The sequence below is a fragment of the Budorcas taxicolor genome, chromosome 11 (genome assembly GCF_023091745.1).
Source record: "Budorcas taxicolor isolate Tak-1 chromosome 11, Takin1.1, whole genome shotgun sequence".
Lineage (NCBI taxonomy): Eukaryota > Metazoa > Chordata > Mammalia > Artiodactyla > Bovidae > Budorcas > Budorcas taxicolor.
Genome location: NC_068920.1, coordinates 65,361,052 through 65,384,852, shown reverse-complemented (window position 1 = coordinate 65,384,852; position 23,801 = coordinate 65,361,052). Strand labels below are relative to the sequence as shown.

General features: G+C 51.7%; 1 protein-coding gene across 3 annotated transcripts; it reads left to right on the top strand.

The window, feature by feature from the left end:
• CHST10 (carbohydrate sulfotransferase 10) lies at window positions 1–22,088 on the top strand. 3 transcript variants are annotated; one of them, XM_052648381.1, is made up of 8 exons: window positions 1–229; window positions 2,260–2,364; window positions 7,840–7,948; window positions 9,373–9,504; window positions 14,911–15,002; window positions 15,791–16,010; window positions 18,476–18,581; window positions 20,221–22,088. In XM_052648381.1, the coding sequence occupies exons 3-8, from the start codon at window positions 7,906–7,908 to the stop codon at window positions 20,756–20,758; spliced, it is 1,131 nt and encodes a 376-aa protein (XP_052504341.1). In that variant the 5' UTR covers window positions 1–229; window positions 2,260–2,364; window positions 7,840–7,905; the 3' UTR covers window positions 20,759–22,088. The 3 variants fall into 3 exon arrangements, with proteins under 3 accessions (XP_052504341.1, XP_052504342.1, XP_052504343.1); XM_052648382.1 differs by lacking the exon at window positions 7,840–7,948 and having other exon boundaries at window positions 2–229; XM_052648383.1 differs by lacking the exons at window positions 1–229; window positions 2,260–2,364; window positions 7,840–7,948; window positions 9,373–9,504 and adding an exon at window positions 12,516–12,557.
• Window positions 22,089–23,801: the final 1,713 nt, after the last annotated feature.

Below are 23,801 nucleotides of genomic sequence, written 5' to 3'. Positions count from 1 at the left end.
CTCCAGAGAGAGCTTCGCGAATAAGCCTTCCTCCTTCCGGCGCCGCCGCCGCCACATTCCCGGCCGGGAGGGCTGGTGGCGGCGCCCAGGCCTCCGGGCCGGGTTCCCGCGCTCCCGGGACGCCTGGGCCCCTCGCGCCTCGCCCCCAGGCCCGCGAGGCCCAAGCCGAACTAAGCCCCCGAGACCGCAGAAGGGCCCGAGGACCCCGACAGCTCCGGCTCCACGGAGGGTGAGCTCGGGGACGCGCGAGGGCGGGGGGTGGGCGTCACAGTCCTCGACCCCTGCCCCACCCCGGGTGGACGGGAAAACCGAGGGAACCGGCTTCTCCTTGCCAGCGGCATCCCAGTGTGTTTCGGCGACTTGAGGCCTCCCTCGTTCGTGGAATGAAAGGGGAGAGCCTTCAACACGGTAATTATGCAATAAGGCAGCGTCTTTGCTGGGGATGCTGTAGTCGCGGCATCACCGGTTCTCGGTGATCCATAGTTTACTTCTTTCATCCTTGCCTGAGAATTTGCATTTGTCATTGGGAGCGGAAAGAGGAAGATGTTCCACTTGGGCACAGGGGGCATGCAGAGATGAGAGAGAGAGGCCAGGAAAGAAGGACCATGTGCAGTTTTCTAAGTGCACAATTAAGCACGTCTCCGGTGGGTGGACCTGGAGGAGGGAATTCTTGCTTGGAGAATCCCATGGCCAAAGACGCCTGGCAGGCTTCAGTCCATGGGGTCGCAAAGAGTCGGATGCGACTGAGCACGCGCGCACTGGTAGGTAGGAGGGAAAAGGATGGTTGGAAATACGTGTGTCCTGCCAGGTAGGCTCCAGGGTGCCCTCAGTTCAAATCTGGACAGAAGGGGCCTGTCAGAAGTTGGAGGTGGAGGCATTCATTTCTGCACGTCTGGACCGGAAGATGAACCAGATCTTCCAAAAGCTGCCTTGTTACTTTCCAAGTCTGCGAAAGGCAGGAGAAAGGGCCAGCCACTGAATGGGAAACGGTACAGCCAGGTTCTGGTTAGCTGAGCCCGAGGATCGTCACAAAGGGGTTTTTTGTCTGAAACACCCGAAGTCAGGGACCTTGGGCCCTGAAGAGTTGGTCATTGGACAGTTTTCACTGTCAGAGTGAAGAATGTCTCAGATATTCTTAAAACCAGGCAGCTCTGCTCCAGGCTTATTCACTCTTTTCATTGGCTGGGTTAAGAAGAGACACGAAGACTGAAATGATCTTCTGTCTTTTTTCCCCCCATTATAATTAGGGCATAGTTCATCTTGGTTGAAATAGGAATTTCAGCATGGGGGAAAAAAAAATCTTTCCATCTTTGCTCTTGACCCTCAAGAATAAAAATCTCCAAGAAATACCTGAGAGAGAAATTCTCTTCTTCCCTGGAATGGAAACTGGACTTCTTGCAGAACTGAACAAAGAAAGGGAGGAACTAGTTACTATCCTGGGCAATTCTCAGTTATATTTAGAACATTTTTCAAATGTTTGAGGTTATATGATAGAATAGGAACAAGGGAGAAAGGTGGATGAGAGGAAAGGGCCTGAAGGATTACAGAAGCCAAGAGAGTATTTTGTCTTGACACAGGTCTAGAAGAATCTGCATGTGAGTACATAAAGCTTAATCCTTCCATCTTTGTAATATGAAATTGCTTTTCATTTTAATATTGAGTTCATAAGCATAAAAGAAAGCATAGCTAGACTTCTCTGACCATCCCAGACTGCTGGGCTGTATTGTGTTTTCAGTGAGTTGGATGTTTATTTTGCCAGCTCACTCTATTAAATCTGTAATCTATCTCCATGAGTTTGGCTTGTTCCCAATTATTCATTCATGCTATGACATTTGCCTTGAATTTGCCAGGTCATTAAAGCATGAAGAAATACAAAACCCAGCGAAAATCTTGCATTGAAAGATTTGATCATTTTATACAGAAATCGTTTACCCAATATCAAACATACAAAAGTGGTATAATTGGGTTTTATTATTTTTGCTCCAAAAATGATTTCATTTTCATACTAAATTACAGGGAAGAATCTTTTAAACAGCTAGCTCTTTTGGTACGTTTAGAATAATTTATTCATTTGCCAAGCCATCCCCAAAGATAACCCCTCTCTGTGAGAGACCTGGTATGCGAAATATACTCGAATAACCTAAGTGGTTAGCTGTTAATACTGGTTAACTGTTTCCCAAGTATAAAGCAAGTTGTGTTCAGTAAGTTGGTCTTGTAACTTTTAATGGTGCTTTTTTTTTTTTTAATTGTCCCATACAGTTACAGGAGGAGCCGAGAACTTCAGGCAAAGCAGATACTGCAAGGAAATGTGGATCAGGCTCAGAAGCTATGGACACCTCACCAGTTATCTGAAATCCGTGTCATGTAATAGCATTTTCCATTCTTGCTCATATGGAGATTTACAGAAGCTTAAACTCGTAAACAGGAGTTTGTGCATGTATTCTTAGAAATGTATTCTTAACCATAATGATAATAGGAGTGCCCTCTTAGGCAGGGGCTTCCCAGGTTGTGTGGTAGTGAATAATCTGCCTGCCAATGCAAGAGACACCAGTTCACTCCCTGTGTTGGGAAGATCCTCTGGAGGAGGAAATGGCAACCCGCTCCAGTATTCTTACCTGGAAAATTCCAAGGACAGAGGAGCTTGGTGGGCTACAGTCCATGGGTTTGCAAAGAGTTGGACACAGCTTAGCAACTGAGCATGCACGCATGCACAGACACAACTCAGGCAGGGCATTAGACGAGTTTAGTATCTGTAGAAAGCAGTGCGTGGCCTGCGGCGCCCTCTGCAGGCGTGTTTGCTGTTCGTCATCGTCATTAATGAGAATCTGTCTTCACCTCTTACTGGTTCTCCATCTGCCACAGAGAAGAGTGTGTTTCCCTCCGGGTCACTAAGGATGAGCAGTCATTCTGAGACAGGAAATTGTGCATGACCAGATTCTTTTTGTGACATTTCCTTTAGTGTCTGGATAGGTTTTGAATGAGTGTTTTAAAAACTGAACCCCGGACAGGGAATCCTTTCCTTAGGGTACACGTGTGATGGGAGCAAGGGTCCAGGAGTCAGTTTCCATCTCAGTAAAGGGCCTTGGACAGGACTGTTCATCTGGGCCACTCCCCTGCCCTCTTGCTCACTCCTTGCCGCTCTGGTGATTCTGGACCCAGACTGAGCTCCTTGCCAGGTGCTCTGTGATGGGTCCCCTCCCTTTGCTGAGCATCTTCTCAACATAGTCTCCTCCCAGGTCCTCCTTCATCCCTCACCCTCCTGTGTTATTAACCATGTCACTTAGCGCCTGTGTGATCTTGGACGTTAATGGCTCTGTTCATGTCCCGTGTGCCTCTATTAGAACAAACCACCAGGAGAGCAGGGTAGGTTGGTTGATGGCTCCTGGCTCAGAGTAAGCCCTTGGTAAATGTAACTGAATGAATGACATTTGGGGGAAAGCTGTTTTTTGGTCTCTTTAAATCTCATCTCCTTCCTCTATCTGTTTGTCCATCCCTCTCTCTCCTTCCCATTCAAGGAGCTGAATGGGTGCTAACTCCTGGGATACTGTCTCTCATGTCTCCAGCGCCCCTCTCTCATTTTGCTTACTTGGAGATTCCTTTCTAATTCCCTTTCCTCAAGCGCATTTGCTCTACCCCACCCACATAAGAAATCACTGGAAAGGTCATCCTTTTCTTTCTTTCTCTGTGTTTTCGTAGAACATGTATTTTTGGTTTTAGCGCCTGTGTCTTTAATTTACGTAAATGGCACAGCGTCATATATCTCATTCTATTCTTGCTGTATTCCTTTTGCACCGCGGTTTTGAGGTTTCTCTCTTGCTGTGTGCACACTCGGCCCTGTCTAGAGCAATAGGTTTTGAAAAAATTTTAACTGTTTTACAAAGCTAAATGGGCTTATTTACCACAGGTTGAGTGATTGTGTATAGTAAAAGTAGAACTAGGAAAAAAACAAGTTGAATTAGATGGTAGGGGAAGGGGGAGTCCAACTCTTTAGCACAAATTCAGAAAGACTGCTTTTGGATGACAGCTCAGACGGGGTGTGGGGAGCCACTGGCAGCTGCAAAAATGGATGCTTTCAGACAGCATCTTTTTGAAAGTGCAGGACAGGGAAGATTTGCGGCAGAGTTGGTAATAGCGCCAGAGGGGTTGTTATTACTACAGATGCGTCATGTGTGTGCTGTCTTCCTCTTCACTGAGAGAGACAGACAGGTTAGTGTTTCTTGCATCTTTAGTGACCTTCCTGCATCCTCGGCCCTGCTTTCCCCATCTGTCCATCATTCTTTATCCTCCACCTCTGCCCTATGGGTTTTCAAAGAGCTGGCCTCCTGGCCTGACACCTTGACGCTTGCAAATCTCACATAATGGTCTGAAGTAGGGAGGCTCTACAGACAGCTGGGCTGCCCCTTCCTCCACTGGGGTGCACACTCAAACTCACCTCTGTTATCTGTAAGAGGTACCTTGGGAGCTGTCTTGGCTCCTTGAACAAAGGAGAGTTAAATACAGAAAGTGTCCGGCTTTTGAAAGGCCATTTGTCCCCTGACTTTGGGGGTGAGGAGAGGACTGTCTGTGGGGGCAGGCCCCAGCCTCTCTGCAGACAGAAATGGTGAGCCTTGAGCCCGTCGCTCTTGGACAGGAAGCAGACCTGTGGGGAGTTTGTGCGTTCAAGGAAACACTACAGGTGGTGGGCAGGCCGAGAGGAGCTGGGACTATGGGAATTTGAAATGACTTTCTTTTTGTTTAAAAAAAAAATGGGGCAAATTATGCTGATTTTTCCAAGGTCAGCCCAGAATTCTACAGGGGCTAGTTATCTATAGCTGGGAAGGCTAAAACAGGAGTAAATGGAAAGAGTGATGGAGGTCTTTTTATTTATCACTTTTATTTATTTTTAATTGGAGAATAATTGTGTTACAATGTTGTGTTGGTTTCTGCTGCAAAACAACATGAATTAGCCATACGTATACATATATCCCCTCCCTCTTGGACCTCCCTCCCTTCTAGATCATCACAGAGCACCCAGCTGAACCCCCTGTGCTATATAGCTGCTATCTGTTTTATACATGGTAGTGTATATATGTCAAGGAGGTCTTTGTTTTCACTAAACCACTCAGTCCTAAAGGAAATCAACCCTGGAATATTCATTAGAAGGACTAATACTGATTGGCCACCTGATGTGAAGAGCTGACTCATTGGAAAAGACCGTGATGCTGGGAAAGGTTGAGGGAAAGAGGAGAAGGGGGTGACAGAGGATGAGATGGTTGGATGGCATCACCAACTCAATGGACATGGGTTTGAGCAAACTCCGGGAGACAGTGAAGGTCAAGGAAGCCCAGGGTACTGCAGTCCATGTGATCACAAAGAGTCGGGCACGACTTACTGACTGAACAACAGCAAACCTCTTTAATCCTGCGTTGAGCTTCATCAGACGCTTGCAAATCCCACATAATGGTTCGCCCAGCTTCGTCCTCGCCGGTTGGCCTGCAGCCTTCACCACAGGACTGCGCGGTCTTGGCTCAGGTGTTCTTGGGGCCCAGGACGTTGCTGTAGCTTTTTTTTAAAACTTACTTATTTTTAACTGAAGGATAACTGGTTTACAGTAATCTGTTAGTTTCTGCCATACATTAACGTGAATTAGCCATAGGGGGACATATGTCCCCTGCCATCTGCCACCGCTCCCCGCCCCTCTATGCTGTCACGGAGCCCCAGTTTGAGCTCCCTGAGTCATACAGCAAATCCCCACTGGCTCTCTGTTTCACGTGTGGTGGTGTGTGTGTTTCCACGCTGCTGGCTCCCTTCATCCCACCCTCTCCTGCCCCTGCCCGACAGTCTGCTCTCCAAGTCTGCATCTCCTTCTGTTGCTCAGTCCCTCATCCTGTCCGACCCTTTGTGACCCCCTGGACTGTAGCCCGCCAGGCTCCTCTGCCCCTGGGATTCTCCAGGCAAGAATACTGGCGCGGGGTGCCATTTTCTTCCTCCAGGGGTCTTCTCGACCCAGGGATTGAGCCCGAGTCTCCTGCACTGGCCGGCAGTTCTTTACCACTGAGCCACCTTTCTGGATATGTGGAGATTAAACAGGAAGGTCACAAAGGATGCCGAGCGACCGGCCAGTTTCTGTTCTTAGAGGGTCTGCTCCTGGGCAGCTGGTCCTTTCGGTGCAGTTTGTTGCCTGATCCTTGTGGCCACCCTGGAAGGAGGAGGGCCTTGTCTCAGCTTAGGGAGGGTGAGTGACCTCGGGAGTCCCAGAGCTGGCGAGTGCTGGGGCCTTCCAGGGCTCTGTGCTGGGAGGTCCCAGAGGAGGAGTGGCAGGAGGGAACGGGACGACCCTGTGGAGACAGGCCAGCTGCTTGAGGAGGCCAGAGAGGGAGCGCGCTCCTCTTGTTGGGTGGTGCCAGAGAAAACGCAGGACACCCTGGTAAACTGGAAATTCAGAGAAACAGCAAGTAACTTTTTGAAGTATTAAGTGTGTCCCATGCAATATCAGGGCCATATTTATACTAAAGTACTGAAAATTTGGGGCTTCCCTGGTGGCTCAGATAGTAAAGAATCTACCTGCAATGCAGGAGACCTGGGTTTGATTCCTGGGTTGAGAAGATCCCCTGGAGAAGGGAAGGGCTACCCACTCCAGTATTCTTGCCTGGAGAATCCTATGGACAGAGGAGTTTAACTGGAAAATTAGTATTTAATCTGAAATTGAAACTTCATGGAGCATCCTGTGTGTTTATCTGTTTAATCTGGCAGCTCTACTAGGTTGTTGTTCAGTCGTTTAGTTGTGTCTGAGTCTTTGTGACCCCATGGACTGCAGCAGCCAGGCTTCCCTGTCTTTCACTGTCTCTGGGAATTTGCTCAAACTCATGTCCATTGATTTGGTGATACTTTCCAACCATCTCATTCTCTTTTGCCCCCTTATCCTCCTGCCCTCAATCTTTCCCAGCATCAGGATCTTTTCTAATGAGTCAGCTTTTCACATCAGATGGCCAAAGTTTTGGAGCTTCAGCTTTAGCGTCAGTCCTTCCAGTGAATATTCAGGGTTGATTTCCTTTAGGATTGACTAGTTTGATCTCCTTGCTGTCCAACGGACTCTCAAGAGTCTTCTCCAGCATCACAGTTTAAGAGCATCAGTTCTTTGTCACTCAGCCTTCTTTATGGTCCAACTCTCACATCCATACATGACTACTAGAAAAACCATATCTTTGACTATTCGGACTTCTGTAGGCAAAGTGACATTTCTGGTTTTTATGTGCTGTCTAGGTTTGTCATAAGTTTTTTTCCCAAGGAGCAAGCGTTTTTAAATTTCAAGGCTGCAGTCACCACCTGTGGTCGTTTTGGAGCCCAAGAAAATAAAGTCTGTCACTGTTTCCGTTTCTCCCCCTCTGTTTCTACCAGGGGACTCCGGGAAAACAATGCACCTGCTTTGTGGGGACTTGAGGGTGAAGGTACAGATGCAGGCCAGTGGCGGAGGGGAACCCCCCTCATAAGCTGAGAGGCCCTTGGGGGTGGGAATTCAGAGTCGCAGTGAGGTCTAGGAGGCAGGGATCTGCCGTGGAGACAGGTGGAGAGCTGACACCCAGGCCGTGGTGAGCTCAGTGCACCAGCGCACACAGGCTTTCTGAAGTCGTCTGCCATTGGCAGACGGTCTATGTGGAATAGAACATCTCCCTGCCGCCCGGGAGTGATGAGCGGGCCTGTCAGCTGACAGAAACTAACCCAGCCTAGTGTAGTCTCTCTGTGTGGCTGGGTCTGGCTTCAAGAAGTCCTGTGTTAAAGGTGACATGTGAATAAAGAGACTCTTTTGTCTCTCTTGCCAAGAATTGAGTGCAACTTCCAGTTCTTCTGTGTCCCCTGCAGCAGCGTGTGGCTCATGTGACTCACTGAGGACCCAAGTGCCCCACATCACTCCCAGGTGGCGATAACATGAGAAATGCCCACCCCCAAGGCTCCTCCCAGGCCCTGGCAGGCAAGTGCATGGAGCTGGACGCTCCAGAGTTCATTTCTAGGGTTCCAGAGATTCTCTGCATCTCTACAGGGCTTCCCAGGTGGCACTGCTGCTGCTGCTGCTGCTAAGTCGCTTCAGTCATGTCCGACTCTGTGCGACCCCATAGACGGCAGCCCACCAGGCTTCCCCGTCCCTGGGATTCTCCAGGCAAGAACACTGGAGTGGGTTATCATTTCCTTTTCCAATGCATGAAAATGAAAAGTGAAAGTGAAGTAGCTCAGTCGTGTCCGACTCTTCGCAACCCCATGGGCTGCAGCCTACCAAGCTTCTTTGCCCATGGGATTTTCCAGGCAAGAGTACTGGAGTGGGGTGCCATTGCCTGCTCCGCCAGGTGGCACTAGTGATAAAGAATCCACCTGCCAATGCAGAAGATGCCAAGTTTAACCCTGGGTCGAGAAGATCCCCTGGAGAAGGGATTGGCAGCCCACTCCAGTTTTCTTGCCTGGGAAATCCCATGGACAGAGGAGCCTGGTGGGGTCGCAAAAGAGTCGGACATGACCGAGCATGCATGCACCACACTTCATTTCTGTAGGTGTGGCTGAAGCTTGTCAACAGGATGTTTGGGGCTGGTGCACTAGGATGACCCAGAGGAATGTACGGGGAGGGAGGTGGGAGGGGGGTTCTGGATGGGGAACACGTGTACACCCGTGGCGGATTCATGTTGATGTATGGCTAAACCAATACAATATTGTAAAGTAATTAGCCTCCAATTAAAATAAATTTAAGTTAAACAAACAAACAAAAAAAAAACCACAACCTGCTTGGAATTTGCTCAGGATAGTGTCTGCCTTCTGAGAATTAGCCACAGCAAAAGTCCAGGCCAAAGTGAGCCCCTTCATGCCCTGGCTTCCAGGCATTGGCAGGTGCCTGGGCCAGAAAGAGTCAGCTGGCACAACTGCAGGAGTAAAGGCTTATCATGTGTTCTAAAACCAAATAGAAATGGCTCCTTTCCGTTAAAATTTGATTTGTTATGAACGTTTTCTTGCACACATGCACAATCATATCTGACTCTGCAAAGTCATGGACTGCAGCCCGCCAGGCTCCTCTGTCCATGGGATTCTCCAGGCAGGAATACTGGAGTGGGTTGCCGTGTCCTTCTTGGGGGGATCTTCCTGACCCAGGGATCAAATGTGTATCTCTTGTGTCTCCTGCATTGGCAGGCGGATCTTTTACTGCTAGCACCACCTGGGAAACCGATCAACTTTATAAATTGTTAGTAATTAAAAATATAATGTTGCCAAGTTCAAATACCCATGGTATCAGTAGAATAGAATTTTAAAACATTTGTATGGAGGCTGTTAACTGAAGCTGCCTGTTCTTTCTGTTGTCCTTGGCGTAACTGACTGATGTGTAAACAGCAGGGCCATTTGGCTTGTGTTTTCCAGGAAGAGTCGCTGAATGGCTGATGTTTGACAATATGCACCACCAGTGGCTTCTGTTGGCCGCGTGCTTCTGGGTGATTTTCATGTTCATGGTGGCCAGCAAGTTCATCACGCTGACCTTCAAAGACCCTGATGGTAGGTATGCCGCCTCGTGGAATGGATTTGGTGAATTCAGACCTTGCTGTGATACTGCTCCTGGGTAACTGCCCGGAGAAGCAGTGACATAGAATCAAAGGACTCTCATGCCAGAAGGAGGTTGTTGTGTCCAAGTGATGTGCTGAGGCTCGGGAGGGGAGGTGGACAGGGATGAAGGGGTCCTTGCCCGTCACCTCCCCTAGGGGCGGGGGGACACACTTTCCTTAGGGGCTTCTTCGACGTCCTCTCAGGCTCCGGGTTTGGGGACCAGCCCTGCTTGGTGTCCTGGTGAGATGCTGCCTGCTGGGGGCAGCTGTTTGAAGGTCACCTTCAGGGCTCCGGAAGGAAGTTGGTGTAAATAGATGTGTGCTGGGATTTTTAACTCCCGTTGACTCGATGTCAGATGAGGACATGTTAAGAGGACCCAACCCAGTCTTTGAAGAGCTGTGTCTGGTTCACGCCCTTGTCCACTGCTTGGGCCTTACTGTTTTTCTCTGTGAAGTGAGCGTCCTCCCTGCTGTGACAGCTGACAGCTGGCTGACAGCTCCAAGCCCAACCCCAGCACAGTGAGGCCCTGAAAGTGACCTGTGAGGAGGTGCTGGGCGTGACTGAGGAGCTGCGCGGATGGGCATTTGAGCCCCAAGGCGACAACTCCTTCAGGGATGGTGGGAGGCCAGGCCCCCAGGGAGGGCCCGTGAGCAGCTGTAGACTGGCCTGGAGACAGCAGCCTGACAGGAAGGAATTGCAGGGTATGTTTATTCCACGCAGGGTCTGACGTCCACGTGCAGGTGTGGCCCTTAGGGAAGGGAAGTAGAAAAGGATCCCATGGTTGTCGCCCTGATTCCCACCCATGCGCTGCACAGCCTGGGCTGGCAGTATGGCCAGCGGGCTCCGGGCCCTGCTCGCCCTGGAGAGCCCCCCCGGGCTGTCCCGACTGTGCAGAGGCTGCCCGATGCCCCACCCCGCCTCCATCCTCCCTGTAGAGGCGCAAGGTGGGAAGGCAGACGGGCAGGCAAGAGAAGGAGGCGCTGAAATTAGCCGCCAGCGCTGTTCTCAGCTGGCGGTTTCTGTTCTGGGTTGGAGTTTGTTTCACTGGCGTTCAGTGTTTTTGCTCTTGACCCAGGAGCGCACTGTGAGCTGGCATCACCAGGGAGTCCCTGACGTGCAGGGGTGTCCTGCGCGGTGAAGCCCGCCTGTGCACAGCGGGTGCCGATCCCCGGCCCCAGCGTTCAGGGAGCCAGTGTGCTCGGAGTCCCTGGGCGGCTTCTTCCAGCTCTGACCCCGAGGAGGTGAGCTTTGTCCCAGTTTCCCAGTCAGCGGATGAAGGGGCTTGCTTCTGGCTTCCCTGTTCTATTTTTAATCGTTTATTTTGTGCTGGGTCTCCCTTGCTTTGCAGGCTTTTCTCCAGTTGCCAGCAGGGGCTGCTGTTCACTGGGGTGGTTTCCCCTGTTGCTCTAAGGCACACGGGCTTCACAGGTTGTCGCACAAGGGCTTAGTTGCTCCACGGCACGTGGGCGCTTCCTGGACGGGGGCAGGGTGGGGGTTCAAACCCGTGTCTCTGGCACTGGCAGGCAGATTTTTATCCTCTGCGCCACCAGGGGAGTCCTGTACCTCCCTATTCTTAATGGCTTTTCTACCAGCCGGTGGATAGGAAGAGCATGTTGTGGTTTAAAGCCGTGTGTCTGTGTGTCTGTGTGTCTGTGTGTGTATAGGAAGAGCATGTTGTGGTTTAAAGCCGTGTGTGTGTGTGTGTGTGTGTGTGTGTGTGCGCGCGTGCGCGCGCGCATCTCTCTCTGACTCAGCAGTGAAGCCACAGCGATGTTTGTGGCAGTGATTCAGTGCGGTTAACAGACTTCAGTGCTGTATTGAACTAGCCTTTGTCCTAGGGAAATAAATCCCATTCAGTGGTGGAAAATTGACGGCATGGTATGTGGACACTTGAACTCAGAAGCGACATCCTTGTGAATCTGGCGGGTAGGCGTAGAAGCTGATTTTCTCGCTTCTGTTTGACCGCTCTTTCCAATCTTCTGCCTCAGCTCAGCTGCCAGCCGCTTAAGGGCAGAACCCATGATGTGATGTCCGCATGGCCTCTATCCGGCGTGTGATGCAGTGGGTACCCTGGGCAGCTGGACACACAGCGAGGTCAGGGGACGAGGGGATGCGGTCACGTCTAGAAAGACAAGGCAGCACTCGCCTGGCAATGCCGGGACGCTCTGTAAAGCGGAGATGATGGCGCCTCTAAGGAGAGTGAGCTCTTATGTTCTGACGCCTGGTCATACCTGCTGATCACCCTTGGGCCTGGCGCTGGTGCCTTGCCCCTGAGGGTGGGGACGGGTGTGATCTTTGGCCACAGTGGTGACAGCAGGCATCCAGTGAGAATAAACAGGTGTGGGCAGAGCAACTGAAAAGCAAAACCAGACATTAAGTTGTGCTGTTGGTTTTATTCGAATCTCGTTGAATTGGGCTCGAGGAAGGTTGGGGAGCAAATACCAGGAGTTAACAGTAAAAGAAGCTGTTAAGAATTGGTGGATGGCTGGCTGGTATGTGTGGCTGGTCATTCTCCATGCTCTTGAGTGTGTGAAATAAGACACTTTTCAGAGATTCACTAGTAAGTCAGTTGTTTAGAATTCAGACTACATCTTACATCTAGAATGTCACCGAGGAGGCTTAGGTTTCTAGGAACCCACATGGCCTGTGGCAGAGCCGAGCATTGCTGTGCGGCTCACAGACGTGGGCGCGTGAGGTAACCAGGCCTGAGTAGGAGGTGATGTCCCCCTGAGCACGTGGGTGCTTGGGGATGAGGCTGAGGAGGACGGGGAGGGCGGACGCTGGCCTCCTGGCCCTCTGGGTGCCTTTCAGAGCCTGGTGGCCCAGGGCACTGCCTCTCTGTCTTCATACCGTCCCTGGCCTCACAGCAGGCGCAGAGTGGCTCCTCTGGTTTGGGCTGCATTTCAACTCAAAGGCAGGAGAAAGGAAGAAACAGTTTCCTCGGGATTCACGGAAGTGTGTGGCCAAGATTTCTACTGGAGTCGGAGAACTCAGAGGCATGAGGGGTGGGAGATGGGTTATTATCATTGGTGGGGTTCCAGGAGGATGGGTTTCTCCCCGCTGGGCAGGGAGGACATCAGGCTGGTGCCTGTCTTCAGCGGGGCTGGCTGGGGAGTGGGGGGTGAGGCGAAGAGTTGGGGGTGCAGTTAAACAGCCAGACTGAAGTAGGGGCCGCAGTGAAGCCTGCAGAGTGTTGGTGGTAATGACCCAAGAGGAGTAGGTTTTGATGTTTATAACAAAAGTGAAATGTGCCTTTGCTTACGCTTTATTAGGCTGATTTCTATGCTTTTTTTGATAACTACTTTTTTCATTCTAATTCTATATTTAGGCTTTGCAAAATTTTGAAAGCAAATGTTTCTTTGATTGTAGAGATTTGAAAATTTTCTTAAAAATTCTACCCAGAGTTTTCCCCCAAATCAGTTTGTTGCAAATGATTACTGTGCTCTAGCATTTTGTAAGACTTCCTCTAGTTGAATATCAATTCCTGTGCCATATAGTCGCTCAGTTGTGTCCGACTCTTTGCAACCTGTGGACTCTAGCCCGCCAGGCTTCTCTGTTGGATTTTCCAGGCAAGAATACTGGAGTGGGTTGCCATTTCCCTACTCCAGGGGATCTTCCCGATTCAGGGATTGGACCCATGTCCCCTGCATTGGCAGGCAGGTTCTTTACTACTGCACCACCAGGGAAATCATCAATTCCCATAAGCTTCAAAAATAACATGTAAGCACTAACCTGACTGCTGACTTGAATCTTGTCTCGTTAAACCTTTAATTTTGAGATCACTCGAGTCACCCACAGTTGTAAGTACGTAAGACAGAGGGTCCTTCATACCCTTTTTTCTTCTGCTCGGGGGTGATGCGTTGCAGGACCATAGTGCAGAGTCACAGGCGGGGTACTGACCAGGATGCAGAGCATCTTCATCACCACAAAGATTCCTTGGGTTGTCCTTTTATAGCCACTCCTCTCTCCCCAGCCTCCAGCCCCTCTCCCCCCGACCCCGGCCTTGGTAACCACTAATCTCTTCTCCTGTCCGTAATTTTGTCCTCTCAAGAATGTTGTATATGCGACCTTTTGCGATGGACTCAATTCACCATGGTAACCTGGAAATTCATCTAGCTTATCGTGCGTATCAGTAGCTCATTCCTTTTTAGTGCTAAGCAGTGTTCCATGGTTTGGATGTACCGGTCTTTGATTAACCACTCAGGCGCTAAAGGAGGACTGAGTTCTTTCTGTTTGGGGCGATTAGAAATAAAACTGCAGTGAATGTGCGCATGTAAGTATTTTGTTTTGGTCGTGCTTGATTTCGGTTGCTGCGTGTAGGTTTTCTCTGGTGGCTATGATCAGGGGCTGCTCTGTCGCAGTGAGCGGGCTGCTCATTGCAGCGGCTTTTCTCATGGCTGAGCGTGGGCTCTAGGTACCCAGGCTTCAGTAGTTTTAGCTCACAGGTTCTAGAGCACGCCCTCTCTAGTTGTGGGGCATGGGCTTATTTGCTCCGTCTCATGTGGGATCTCCCCCGACCCGTGTCCCCTGCATTGGCAGGTGGTTCTTATCCACTGGACCACCAGGGAAGTCCCACATACAGGTTTTTTGTGACATAAATTTTTATTTCTCGGGGATAAATGCCTAGGAGTGGGTCATACAGTAGTTGAAGACTTAGTTTTTAAGAGTTGCTGCACCTTTTTGCATTTTTCTGCGTCCTCACTAGCACTTGGGGTTTTCACTTTTTTGTTTCAGGCATTTTGCTAGGTGTCGCGGTATCTCACTGTGGTTTGGATTTGCCTTTGCCTGATGGCTAACGACGTTGAACATCCTCTCCTGAGTTCACCTACTGTTGCAGAGCCTCTTTTGTGAAATGTCTGTTCCTGTTTTGCCCCTTTTCTAACTGGATGGTTTGCATTTTTTGCTGTGATTTGAGACTTCTTTATTCTAGATTCTAGTCCTCAGTCAGATGTGTGGTTTGCAGATACTTTCTCTCCGTCTGTAGCTTGTCTTTCCATCCTCTTCACAGGGTCTTTTGCAGAGCAGAAGTTTAAGTTTTGATGAGATACAGTTTATCAGTTTTTCCAAAGATTTACATTATGCTTTTTAAAGAACTTTTCTAGTTTTGTGTTTCCCATTTAAATGCTGATCCATTTTGAGTTTGTTCTTGAATAAAGACTGAGGTTTAGGGAGATGCTCCTTTCGTGCCTGGGGGTGTCCAGGTCCTTGGGTCCATTGTTCAGAAGATGCTCCTTATCGCCTTGTCAGCCATCACTTGGAAGTGTTTGTTTGGGTCTCTTTCTGGGGTCTCTGGGCTGTGGCACTGCTCTGTGTGTCTGCCCCTGCACAGGAAGATGTTTTAACCTCTCCGTCTCCTAGCCTATAGCGCCAAGCAGGAGTTTCTGTTCCTGACTGCTGTGCCTGACACAGGGAGGTCGCCAGGAGAGACACACTTCCCTGAGGAGCTGAAGGTGAGCATGGCCAGGCCCTGCGCTGACCCCCCTGCCCGTTCTTCCCAGAGCATCTCCCTCTCACCTGCTCTCCCCTGCAGCCCCAAGGGGGCTCTCCCATCATTGGACTCGTTAGAACAGGACCAGGGCTGGTGAGCTCCATTACCTGCTCACAGAGGCTAAACTTCTGGTACCCTGATGCGACTGCCAGGCATTGCCTTCCACGTGTCTCAGGCTACATTTCAGAGAAGCAAAATTGTGTGCTCAGCACTGAGGAGGTGGAATGATGGCTTCTGCCTTTGAAAAACCCATACTGAGTGGCCTAAGGCATTTTCTTAAATTAATAAAGCAAATACACCAGTGTACCAGATTATCTTGAACAGCCACCATCTGTGTAGACAGCAGGTCCTTAGGTGCGGCTCGCATGCTTACACTCAGGTTACGTGGAGGTGGGGAGCAAGGGAGCAGAGCTGGCCTCCCTAAAATTCCTGAATGACGAGGACCCTGCCTTTGCCAGGGCATCAGGGGCCCTCGTGCGGTCAGCACAGTGCCAGGCAGACAGACAGCCCACCCGCCCCTTGGGTTGTCCAGGCTGAGGTTGAGGAGAGACGGGGTCAGCAGCCTCTGGCTGCTCTGTGGTCTGGCGCATCCACAGCCTGAGCCCCAGGCCCCTGAAACTCGCGCCTGCTGTCCAGCTGTTTCAGTCGGGCGGCCCTGGCCTCCACAAGTTAACGGCATGAGGGCAGGGCAGGGCTCCTCCCATAGGCACTCACGATGCCCTGGTGCCCGTTCTGCCTTGTTCCCTGCAGCCGACGGGGAAGATGTTGGTTGAGCCCCTGGTCTACACGCAGCGCCTAGAGCTCATGAGGAACGTATGCAGGGAGGATACTCTGAGGAACCTCTCCCACACCGCCATCTCCAAGTTTGTCCTCGACCGGATTTTCGTCTGTGACAAGCACAAGATTCTCTTCTGCCAGACCCCCAAAGTGGGCAACACCCAGTGGAAGAAAGTGCTCATTGTGCTGAATGGTGTGTGCAGTGCTGGGTGAGGCCCGTCCCGCCCGGACCTCAGGGTCTGCGGGGAGGAGGTTGGAGGGTCTGGGGAGGGCAGCCAGGGAGACCTGGGAGGGCCGGCAACTCACAGACAGCTCGCTGGTGTTTTTCCTTTTTATGGCCACGCTGTGCAGCAGGTGGGATCTTAGTTCTCTAGCCAGGCCTTGAACCTGTGCCCCCTGCAGTGGAAGTGAGGAGTCTTAAACACTAGACCACCTGGAAATTCCCTGGTGTTTTTCCTATTCCTGTCTCACATTATATATTGGCAGGGTTCACCCAGGCAGTCCATACCCACCATCAGGGCCTTCCGGCTCCCTCCAATTCTGCCTGCCGCCCCTGCCTCCCAAGTTCATCCCTTTTCTTCCCTTCAGAGTCACTGCATTGATTCTTATGAATCTGTCGCTCTGTCTTAGGAGGTCAAGGCTCTACACTCACTGAGTCACCTGGCAGCTGCCCTCACAGCTGCTCTCCTGTGCAGAGAAGGACCCACAGCCAGTGCCCGGGGTGGGGTGACCCCTGTCAGTGGGTCTGGGGGTCTCCCCACCCACAGTCAACCCCATCTTATAACGAGCAGCCATGTTCAGAGGATTTAATTGACTTGCTTCAGGAAATGTAGTGTTTACTCAGGAGCAAATTAAATCACTGGAAAGTGCCCTCATGCTCTGCATGTTTCGATTCCTCACCACTGTTTCCAGATGCCGTGTTTGTTTGTTTAAACTCTAGTTACTCTGAACCGCCCACGATAATTATGGGCTGTATTAAATTCAGCTTCAAAAGAAAAATAATCATAATGGACAGCAGTGTGACTCCGAATCAAGAATCGGACCTCGGAGCCCCGTGGGGTCTTCGTCCCCCTGCCCCCTGGGCCTACTGCTGCTTTCAGAGGCAGTGGTTAGAGCTGGTGTCATTTGACCTTTTCACTGGCTGATTGGGGAAGGAAAGGAGACACTTGCTTTATCTTCTGGTGGTCATCAACATGCTTCTGGAGTAATCTGACAGTATGTTGGCTTTTAACATTGGAGAATGAGGTTACAGATCAAATTTAAAACAACAGATGTACCAGTCTTACACGTTTGCTGCCACAGTATGAAGCATTTGTCTCTGAAGGAGAAGAATCCGTTGATGAGAGCAGGACACAAACGGGCGCAGTTTGCCAGTGCATATATGGGCTTCCCAGGCAGCACGGTGGTAAAGAACCCGCCTGCCGGTGCAGGAGACACAAGAGACATGGATTCCATCCCTGGGTCGGGAAGATCCCCTGGAGGAGGGCGTGGCAACCCACTGCAGTGTTCTTGCCTGGAGAATCCCACGGACAGAGGAGCCTGGCAGGCTACAGTCCATGGGGTGGCAAAGAGTCAGACAGGGCTGAAGTGACTTGGCACAGCAGGAGGACGACAGTCCTGAGGCTGCCTTCGGCTGTCCCTGGACGCACCCGCAAGGCGACAAGTACCAGAGCAGGTCCGGGTGCAGACCCACAGAGCTGCCCTCCTGTCAGCCTTGGGAGTGGATGGGACACCTTGCTCATTTACAACTGTCCAGTCTCAGTGCTTAGTGCAGGGTTCTGGGTCAGGGCTTAAATATTCTGGAGAGACTGCAGTCCCTGCTTTGAAGGCCCAGCAGAGACCCTTCCCTGCCAGACCATGAGTCTAACAGGGAAGGATTAACACACAGGTGGATGTGAAGGGTGGCGAGGCCTTGACTAGCACCCCAGCACACCGACACTTTATTTCCATTTGCCTGAGTTGAGAAATGAGTGAACACCTACCCAACTCCCCCAACCCTGGGAGGAGCCCCCCAGGTTCCATTCGGCAGCCTGGGTCCAGCACTGTGGCTCTTGGTCCCACCCTGCCTCCTCTGATGCTCCTTGTCCTCCTCTGAGCCCTGCTTTATCTGCATCCCTTCACCCCCAAGCATCAACCTGGCTGATCTAGCACCAAACACGCTGGCCACTTGCCAGCCTGGGATGCTATGAGGTTACCCAGAAGCCTCTTAGGCCCGGGTGCTCTGGTGCTGGGAGCGATGGAGCGGATCAGCCGGGCGCTTCCTGGTCCTGCTTCTCTGATGTTTGCCCCCAGTTTCAGAGGAGAGGAAGCCTTACAGGTTTCAGGCGTCCTGCTTGCAGGCAGTGATCTTCCTTACATGCAGGTTGAGCCTCATTCATGTGCTCCTGCCTGTAGGCCTAACTCCCTCTTCCTGACTCCTCCGTTTCCTCCCGTTGGCTCTTGGATCACCAAAAGCTGCTCTTCAGTCTCACCCTGCCACAGGAGCAGTTGAAATTCGGAGCTGAGACCTAAATGTGGATGCTGGGGGATGGTTTGTGGGGAGTGTGGACCTGCATTCTGAGATGGGCATCTCTCTTTAAGGGCAGCAGTGGCTAGCTTAAGAGGCGACCAGACCAACACAACTTCTCCCCCCCACCCCACCCCCCGTTTGCTTCCCAGGAGCCTTCCCTTCCATCGAGGAGATCCCTGAGAACGTGGTGCACGACCACGAGAAGAACGGCCTCCCACGACTCTCCTCCTTCAGCGAGGCCGAAATCCAGAAGCGGTAGGGGTGGGGAGGGGTGGGGAGGAGGAGGGTAGGGAGGGGTATGGGGATGGGGAGGGGTGGGGAGGGGTGGGGAGGAGGAGGGTGGGCAGGGGTGGGCAGGGGTGGGAGGAGGGTGGGCAGGGGTCGGGGGGAGGAGGGTCGGGAGGAGGAAGGTGGGGAGGGATGGGGAGGAGGAAGGTGGGGAGGGATGGGGAGGAGGGGGATGGGCAGGGGTGGGGAGGAGGAGGGTCGGGAGGAGGAAGGTGGGGAGGGATGGGGAGGAGGGGGATGGGCAGGGGTGGGGAAAGGGGGACGCTGATAAAAGCCCAGGTTCCGCTCCTCTACTCGTTGCATTACCCAGACATCTCCAAGAGCTGCTCATTTGTGTTGGTGAGAGGCAACCAGGCACACACCCAATGTTCAGTGCATTTAAATTCACATTTTTCATGAGAATTTCCGAATTTCGCCACCCTAACCTTCACACAGGCCATCAAAATGAAAGTTACATGGCGGTCTTAGTGAAAATGACTGGTCGTTTTTGTTCTGCTTTGCTTTGGTAATGTTTTATGGGTTTCTGAGCATGACCTTTGTTTCATAAGAGAGGGATTTGGCTTGCAGGTAGATCCCACTTCGCTTCTCATTTCCTTCTGTGGTGCTGCGTGGGCCTCCGGGGCAGCAGTCCCCTAATGAGTGGCCAGGTGGGCTAGACCCAGCAGCGGTAGAGGGGGACCGGCCTCGCTGGCCACAGCCAGGATGGAGACTGGCACAGGGGTTCCGGAGCTGACTGGACAGTTCTCTTGAGAGCTGTGAAATGGCCCCAAAAGACGAGGTTTAAAAGGAACAAGTGCACAGTATGCCAGCCAGTGTCAGGGCACTGAGTGGTCTTTGAGCTCCCTTGCTTTTCAGCTGCTTCACTTCCATTGCTTCCGGCTCTGGTTGTTCACTCTTTGCAGCTTGTACAGCCTCAGAAATGCCAAATGCCAAATCAGAGACCGTCCTGGGGGCAGGTGGTCCTGTCACCCCCCTCAGCTTTGGTCTTGTGGGACTTTTGTGAGAGCAGCCGAACCGAGACCTGTAGCGCTGAGAGGGTGCCTGGCCTGGGGGAGAGCCTGGGTCACAGCAGTAGCGCTGAGAGGGTGCCTGGCCTGGGGGAGTGCCTGGGTCACAGCAGTGTCATCATCATTACAGGCTCTTCACACAGGTACCCCTGGGCCACCACCGCCCCCTCCGGGAGCTCCCCCAGACCCTCTTCCTGCCAGCTGGAGCCTGGTGACTCCCATTTTCTCTAATCTCCCCCCACCCCCCATTTTTCCTTCCCCTGGCAATTTTGAATAGAGTCACTCACTTCCTCTGGCTTCAGCTGTTCCTCACTTGATCAAGCAGGTTTCTACTCTTTTGGTTTTCTGCCCCAAAACAAAACTTTTAAAAACATTCCTGAAGTTCATATGGGGTAATAGATTAACAAGAGGATCTGCCTCCAAGGGTGGCTGCGTGAATTCAGTAAGAACTGTGTGCAATGCCTTTGGCACAGGGCCCAGCCTGGTGGCTGCTGTTGCTCCAGCCATCACGCTTCACTCTTCCCCGCCTCACAACCCATAGCCAGCACCACCAGCAGCATTGGGTTAACTTCTTCTTTATCTTCCACCTTTTTCCTTAGCTTGAAAACATACTTCAAATTTTTTATCGTAAGAGATCCTTTTGAGAGACTGATCTCAGCATTTAAGGATAAGTTTGTCCACAACCCCCGCTTTGAGCCTTGGTACAGGCACGAGATCGCCCCCGGCATCATCAGAAAGTACAGGAGGAACCGGACGGAGACCCGAGGCATCCAGTTTGAGGATTTCGTGCGCTACCTGGGTGACCCCAACCACAGGTGGCTGGATCTCCAGTTCGGGGACCACATTATCCACTGGGTGACGTACGTGGAGCTGTGTGCACCCTGTGAGATCACATACAGCGTTGTCGGGCACCACGAGACCCTGGAGGATGACGCCCCGTACATCCTCAGAGAGGCGGGCATCGACCACCTGGTGTCCTACCCCACCATCCCACTGGGCATCACTGCGTACAACAGAACCAAGGTCGAGCACTACTTCCTGGGCATCAGCAAACGAGACATCCGGCGCCTGTATGCGCGGTTTGAGGGGGACTTTAAGCTCTTTGGGTACCAGAAACCAGAGTTTTTGCTAAACTAACGTGTAGGACCATGCGTTCAGATATCTTCGTTAGACCAGAGGCTAACCAGGTGGAGCGCAGGCACAGAAATGACACTTTTTCCATCTCCCTCCTCTTGAAGACAGCCACTCCCTGAGGACCGGGGCGCACCTTGCCCAGTGAAGCTGGACCCTGACTGTTAGGACGTAGTCTGCACATAAGGTACATGGAGGGTCCTGGCCCCCACCCTCCAGTGCCACCGAGCCTCTGCTCTCCCCAGGGTGGTGGGGATAGCATTAAACGTGCAGTCAAACAGAGCCGGGGGGAAATCAGACGGCCTTGGTCGTCTCCCTCAGTTGTCAGACACCTGCAGGGCAGGGCTGTCCTGTGTGTCCCCAGGGGACAGCAGGCATGGCACCCAGCACTTTGAAGAGAGGTGGACAAGCCAGTACCCTGCAGACATCCCAGGGGCCAAGACAGGATCAGATCTGAGTGATAAAGTCACGCATCTGGCTCTCATCTTGGCCGCCGCTGTCATCGCAGAGCCAAACCCTTCTCTCCATGGCTCTCTAGTTCCCAAGTAGTTCAGGAATGACCCAGGGGTGTTCCTCAGCTGTTCACCTTTTTAGAATACATGCTGTGTGCTCCTTGGCCAGATTTCCACACTTTTACCTGCCAAGGGATTATCTCATTCAGTCCAAGAGATCCAGTTTTGGGAAGTGAGGGGAGTGTCCATTCTTCCCACCTGAGGAAGGGAGCCTCTTTGGGGGCCTTAAAGGGAGCGTGGCCTGGGAAGAGGCAGGGCTGGCTGGGTGCTGGAATTCAGGCTGCCCTGGACTTGGGCATGTCCTTCCCAATGACTCTGCCTCTTGTCTCTGACGGACGTGCGGGGGTAGGCACAGAGGTCTTCACCCATCTCCTCCAGGACCAGTCTCTCCTGGGGGCTGAAGGCAGGCACGGGCAGCATGCCAGCATCGCCAGACCAGTGCAGTGTACACATTTTAGTCTCCTTTCATCTCAGCAAAACGTGTCCCACCAGGCCCACTTCTGATGATGCCGTCATCCTGACCCAAGTCGGATAATCAGATTCACCAGCAATAAAACCCTGGGTCGAGGCAGCCCACGTAACGCATCTTCCAGGCACTGAGGAGCAGTGGGCCACACTAACCACTTCATGTGCCGTCCGACAGTGAGGCCCCTCAAGGTCTAGGACAGTCTCCCTGCAGAAAGTCCCAAGTGTCCAACCAGGCCACACAGGGCTCGGGAGCCCAGCTCTTCCTCCAGGAAGCCCCCGCCGTCCCTTTCTCAGTGTGACTTCCTGAGTTTGTAAATGTGAAAGTAACACAAAATAAAAAACACGTGCCAAGCTGATGTGGGCTGTGGTTCCCAGGGAGGTGCCGCGTGGACGGTGTCCCAAGGGCTGGTGACGGTGAGGGGCACGCGCCCGCCCGCAGCGCTGACGGCGGCCCACGAGGCGGCCTGCCGCCTGCAAAGGCTGCAGCAGCACCTTTCTGCCATGTTCCAGCAACGTCTTGCTGGAGTCACCTCGCGCCTGATGCACAGAGTGATTGTTTAGTTGCTAAGGCGTGTCTGACTCTTCTGCAACCCCATGTACCAGCCTGCCAGGTTCCTCTGTCCATGGGATTTGTCAGGCAAGAATACTGGAGTGGGTTGCCATTTCCTTCTCCAGGGGATCTTCCCGATCGAGGGCAGCTTCTTTACTACTGAGCCACCAGGGAATCAGACATAACCTGGGAACCTCTCAAAAAGCTCCCGGAGCTGTTGCCCGTGTTAGAAGTCAGAACACAATTATGTTAGTCTTTGAGACAGCGGGTTGCACATTAAATGATGTATTATTGACAGTTTACACAATCCAGATCTTCAGGTACAAAGTGGTGGATCGTCGTGACCCCTGGCAAGATTAAGAAGGAATGTTCTCTTTTTAAGGATAACATTCTTGGTGAAGCTGGGAGAAAGTTGCTCTTTATGGCTGAGCAGGTATTTTTGCAAATGGGGAGGTGTGGTCAATGCCCAGTGCACAGTGGAGGGAAGAGATGATGGCAGAGAAAATGTTTTATGTTTAAATTTTTCTTGTTTTGCCATAAAATATGTATTTCACAGGACATTTTCTAAGCCCCTTGGACATGCCAAGCCCTGCCCCAGGGTTGTGGGGTTCCAGAGCTACGCAGAACCCTCTCCTCACAGGAGGAGAGGCTGGGAAGGGGTGGCTGGTACACAGGAGGAATAATATGTTTGTTTCTTCGCCTTCAAGCCAGTCTCTCTGTCTGGTTAATAGCAGTTATCTTGAAACTGTCTAAACCAAAACTTGGACAGCAACATCATATTCACAATCTGTACTGTCCTCAAGGCCGAGTCAGTTTACCTGGTAAGTCTTAATGGGCCTTTGCACAGAGCCTTCTTCAGTCTTATACCCTATTGCTTGGAATCTATAAACTCAATTTTTATGACATCAAGAAAATTCTGCACTTTTCATTTGTGCTTGCCAATTTCAACTGGCCAATCCTCCCTCCCCACCTCTCTCTCTGCTTGGGAAATAGAGGAATAGTTAGTACACATGCCCGTTTCCCCCTTTCCCTCCACTTTCCCCAGCAGTCTCTGTGTTCTCCACAGGCGACTTCACTGAATACCGCACTGCAGCGCTGGATGAGTCTCAATCTTTCCAGACTACCATATCTCTTTTTTCAGCCACCCAGCTCCTGAACACTTAATATGAAGTATGAAAAACACATAGTCTAAGTTTTTGTGACTGCAGCCCCGTATTAGTTCAGCCTAAAAATGAAAGGGTTTCCCAGGTTACTCAGTGGTAAAGAATCCACTTGCCAATGCAGGAGACTCAGGAGACATGGGTTCGATCCCTGGGTCCAGAAGATCCCCATGTCGAGAAGATCCCCTGGAAGAGGGCATGGCAACCCACTCCAGTATTCTAGCCTGGAGAATCCCATGGACAGAGGAGCCTGGTGGGCTACAGTCTGTAGGGTTGCAGAGAGTCGGACAGAACTGAAGCAACTTAGCACAAAACAACTGCAGCCCCAATAGCAGGATGACTGTTGCTTTATTAACTAG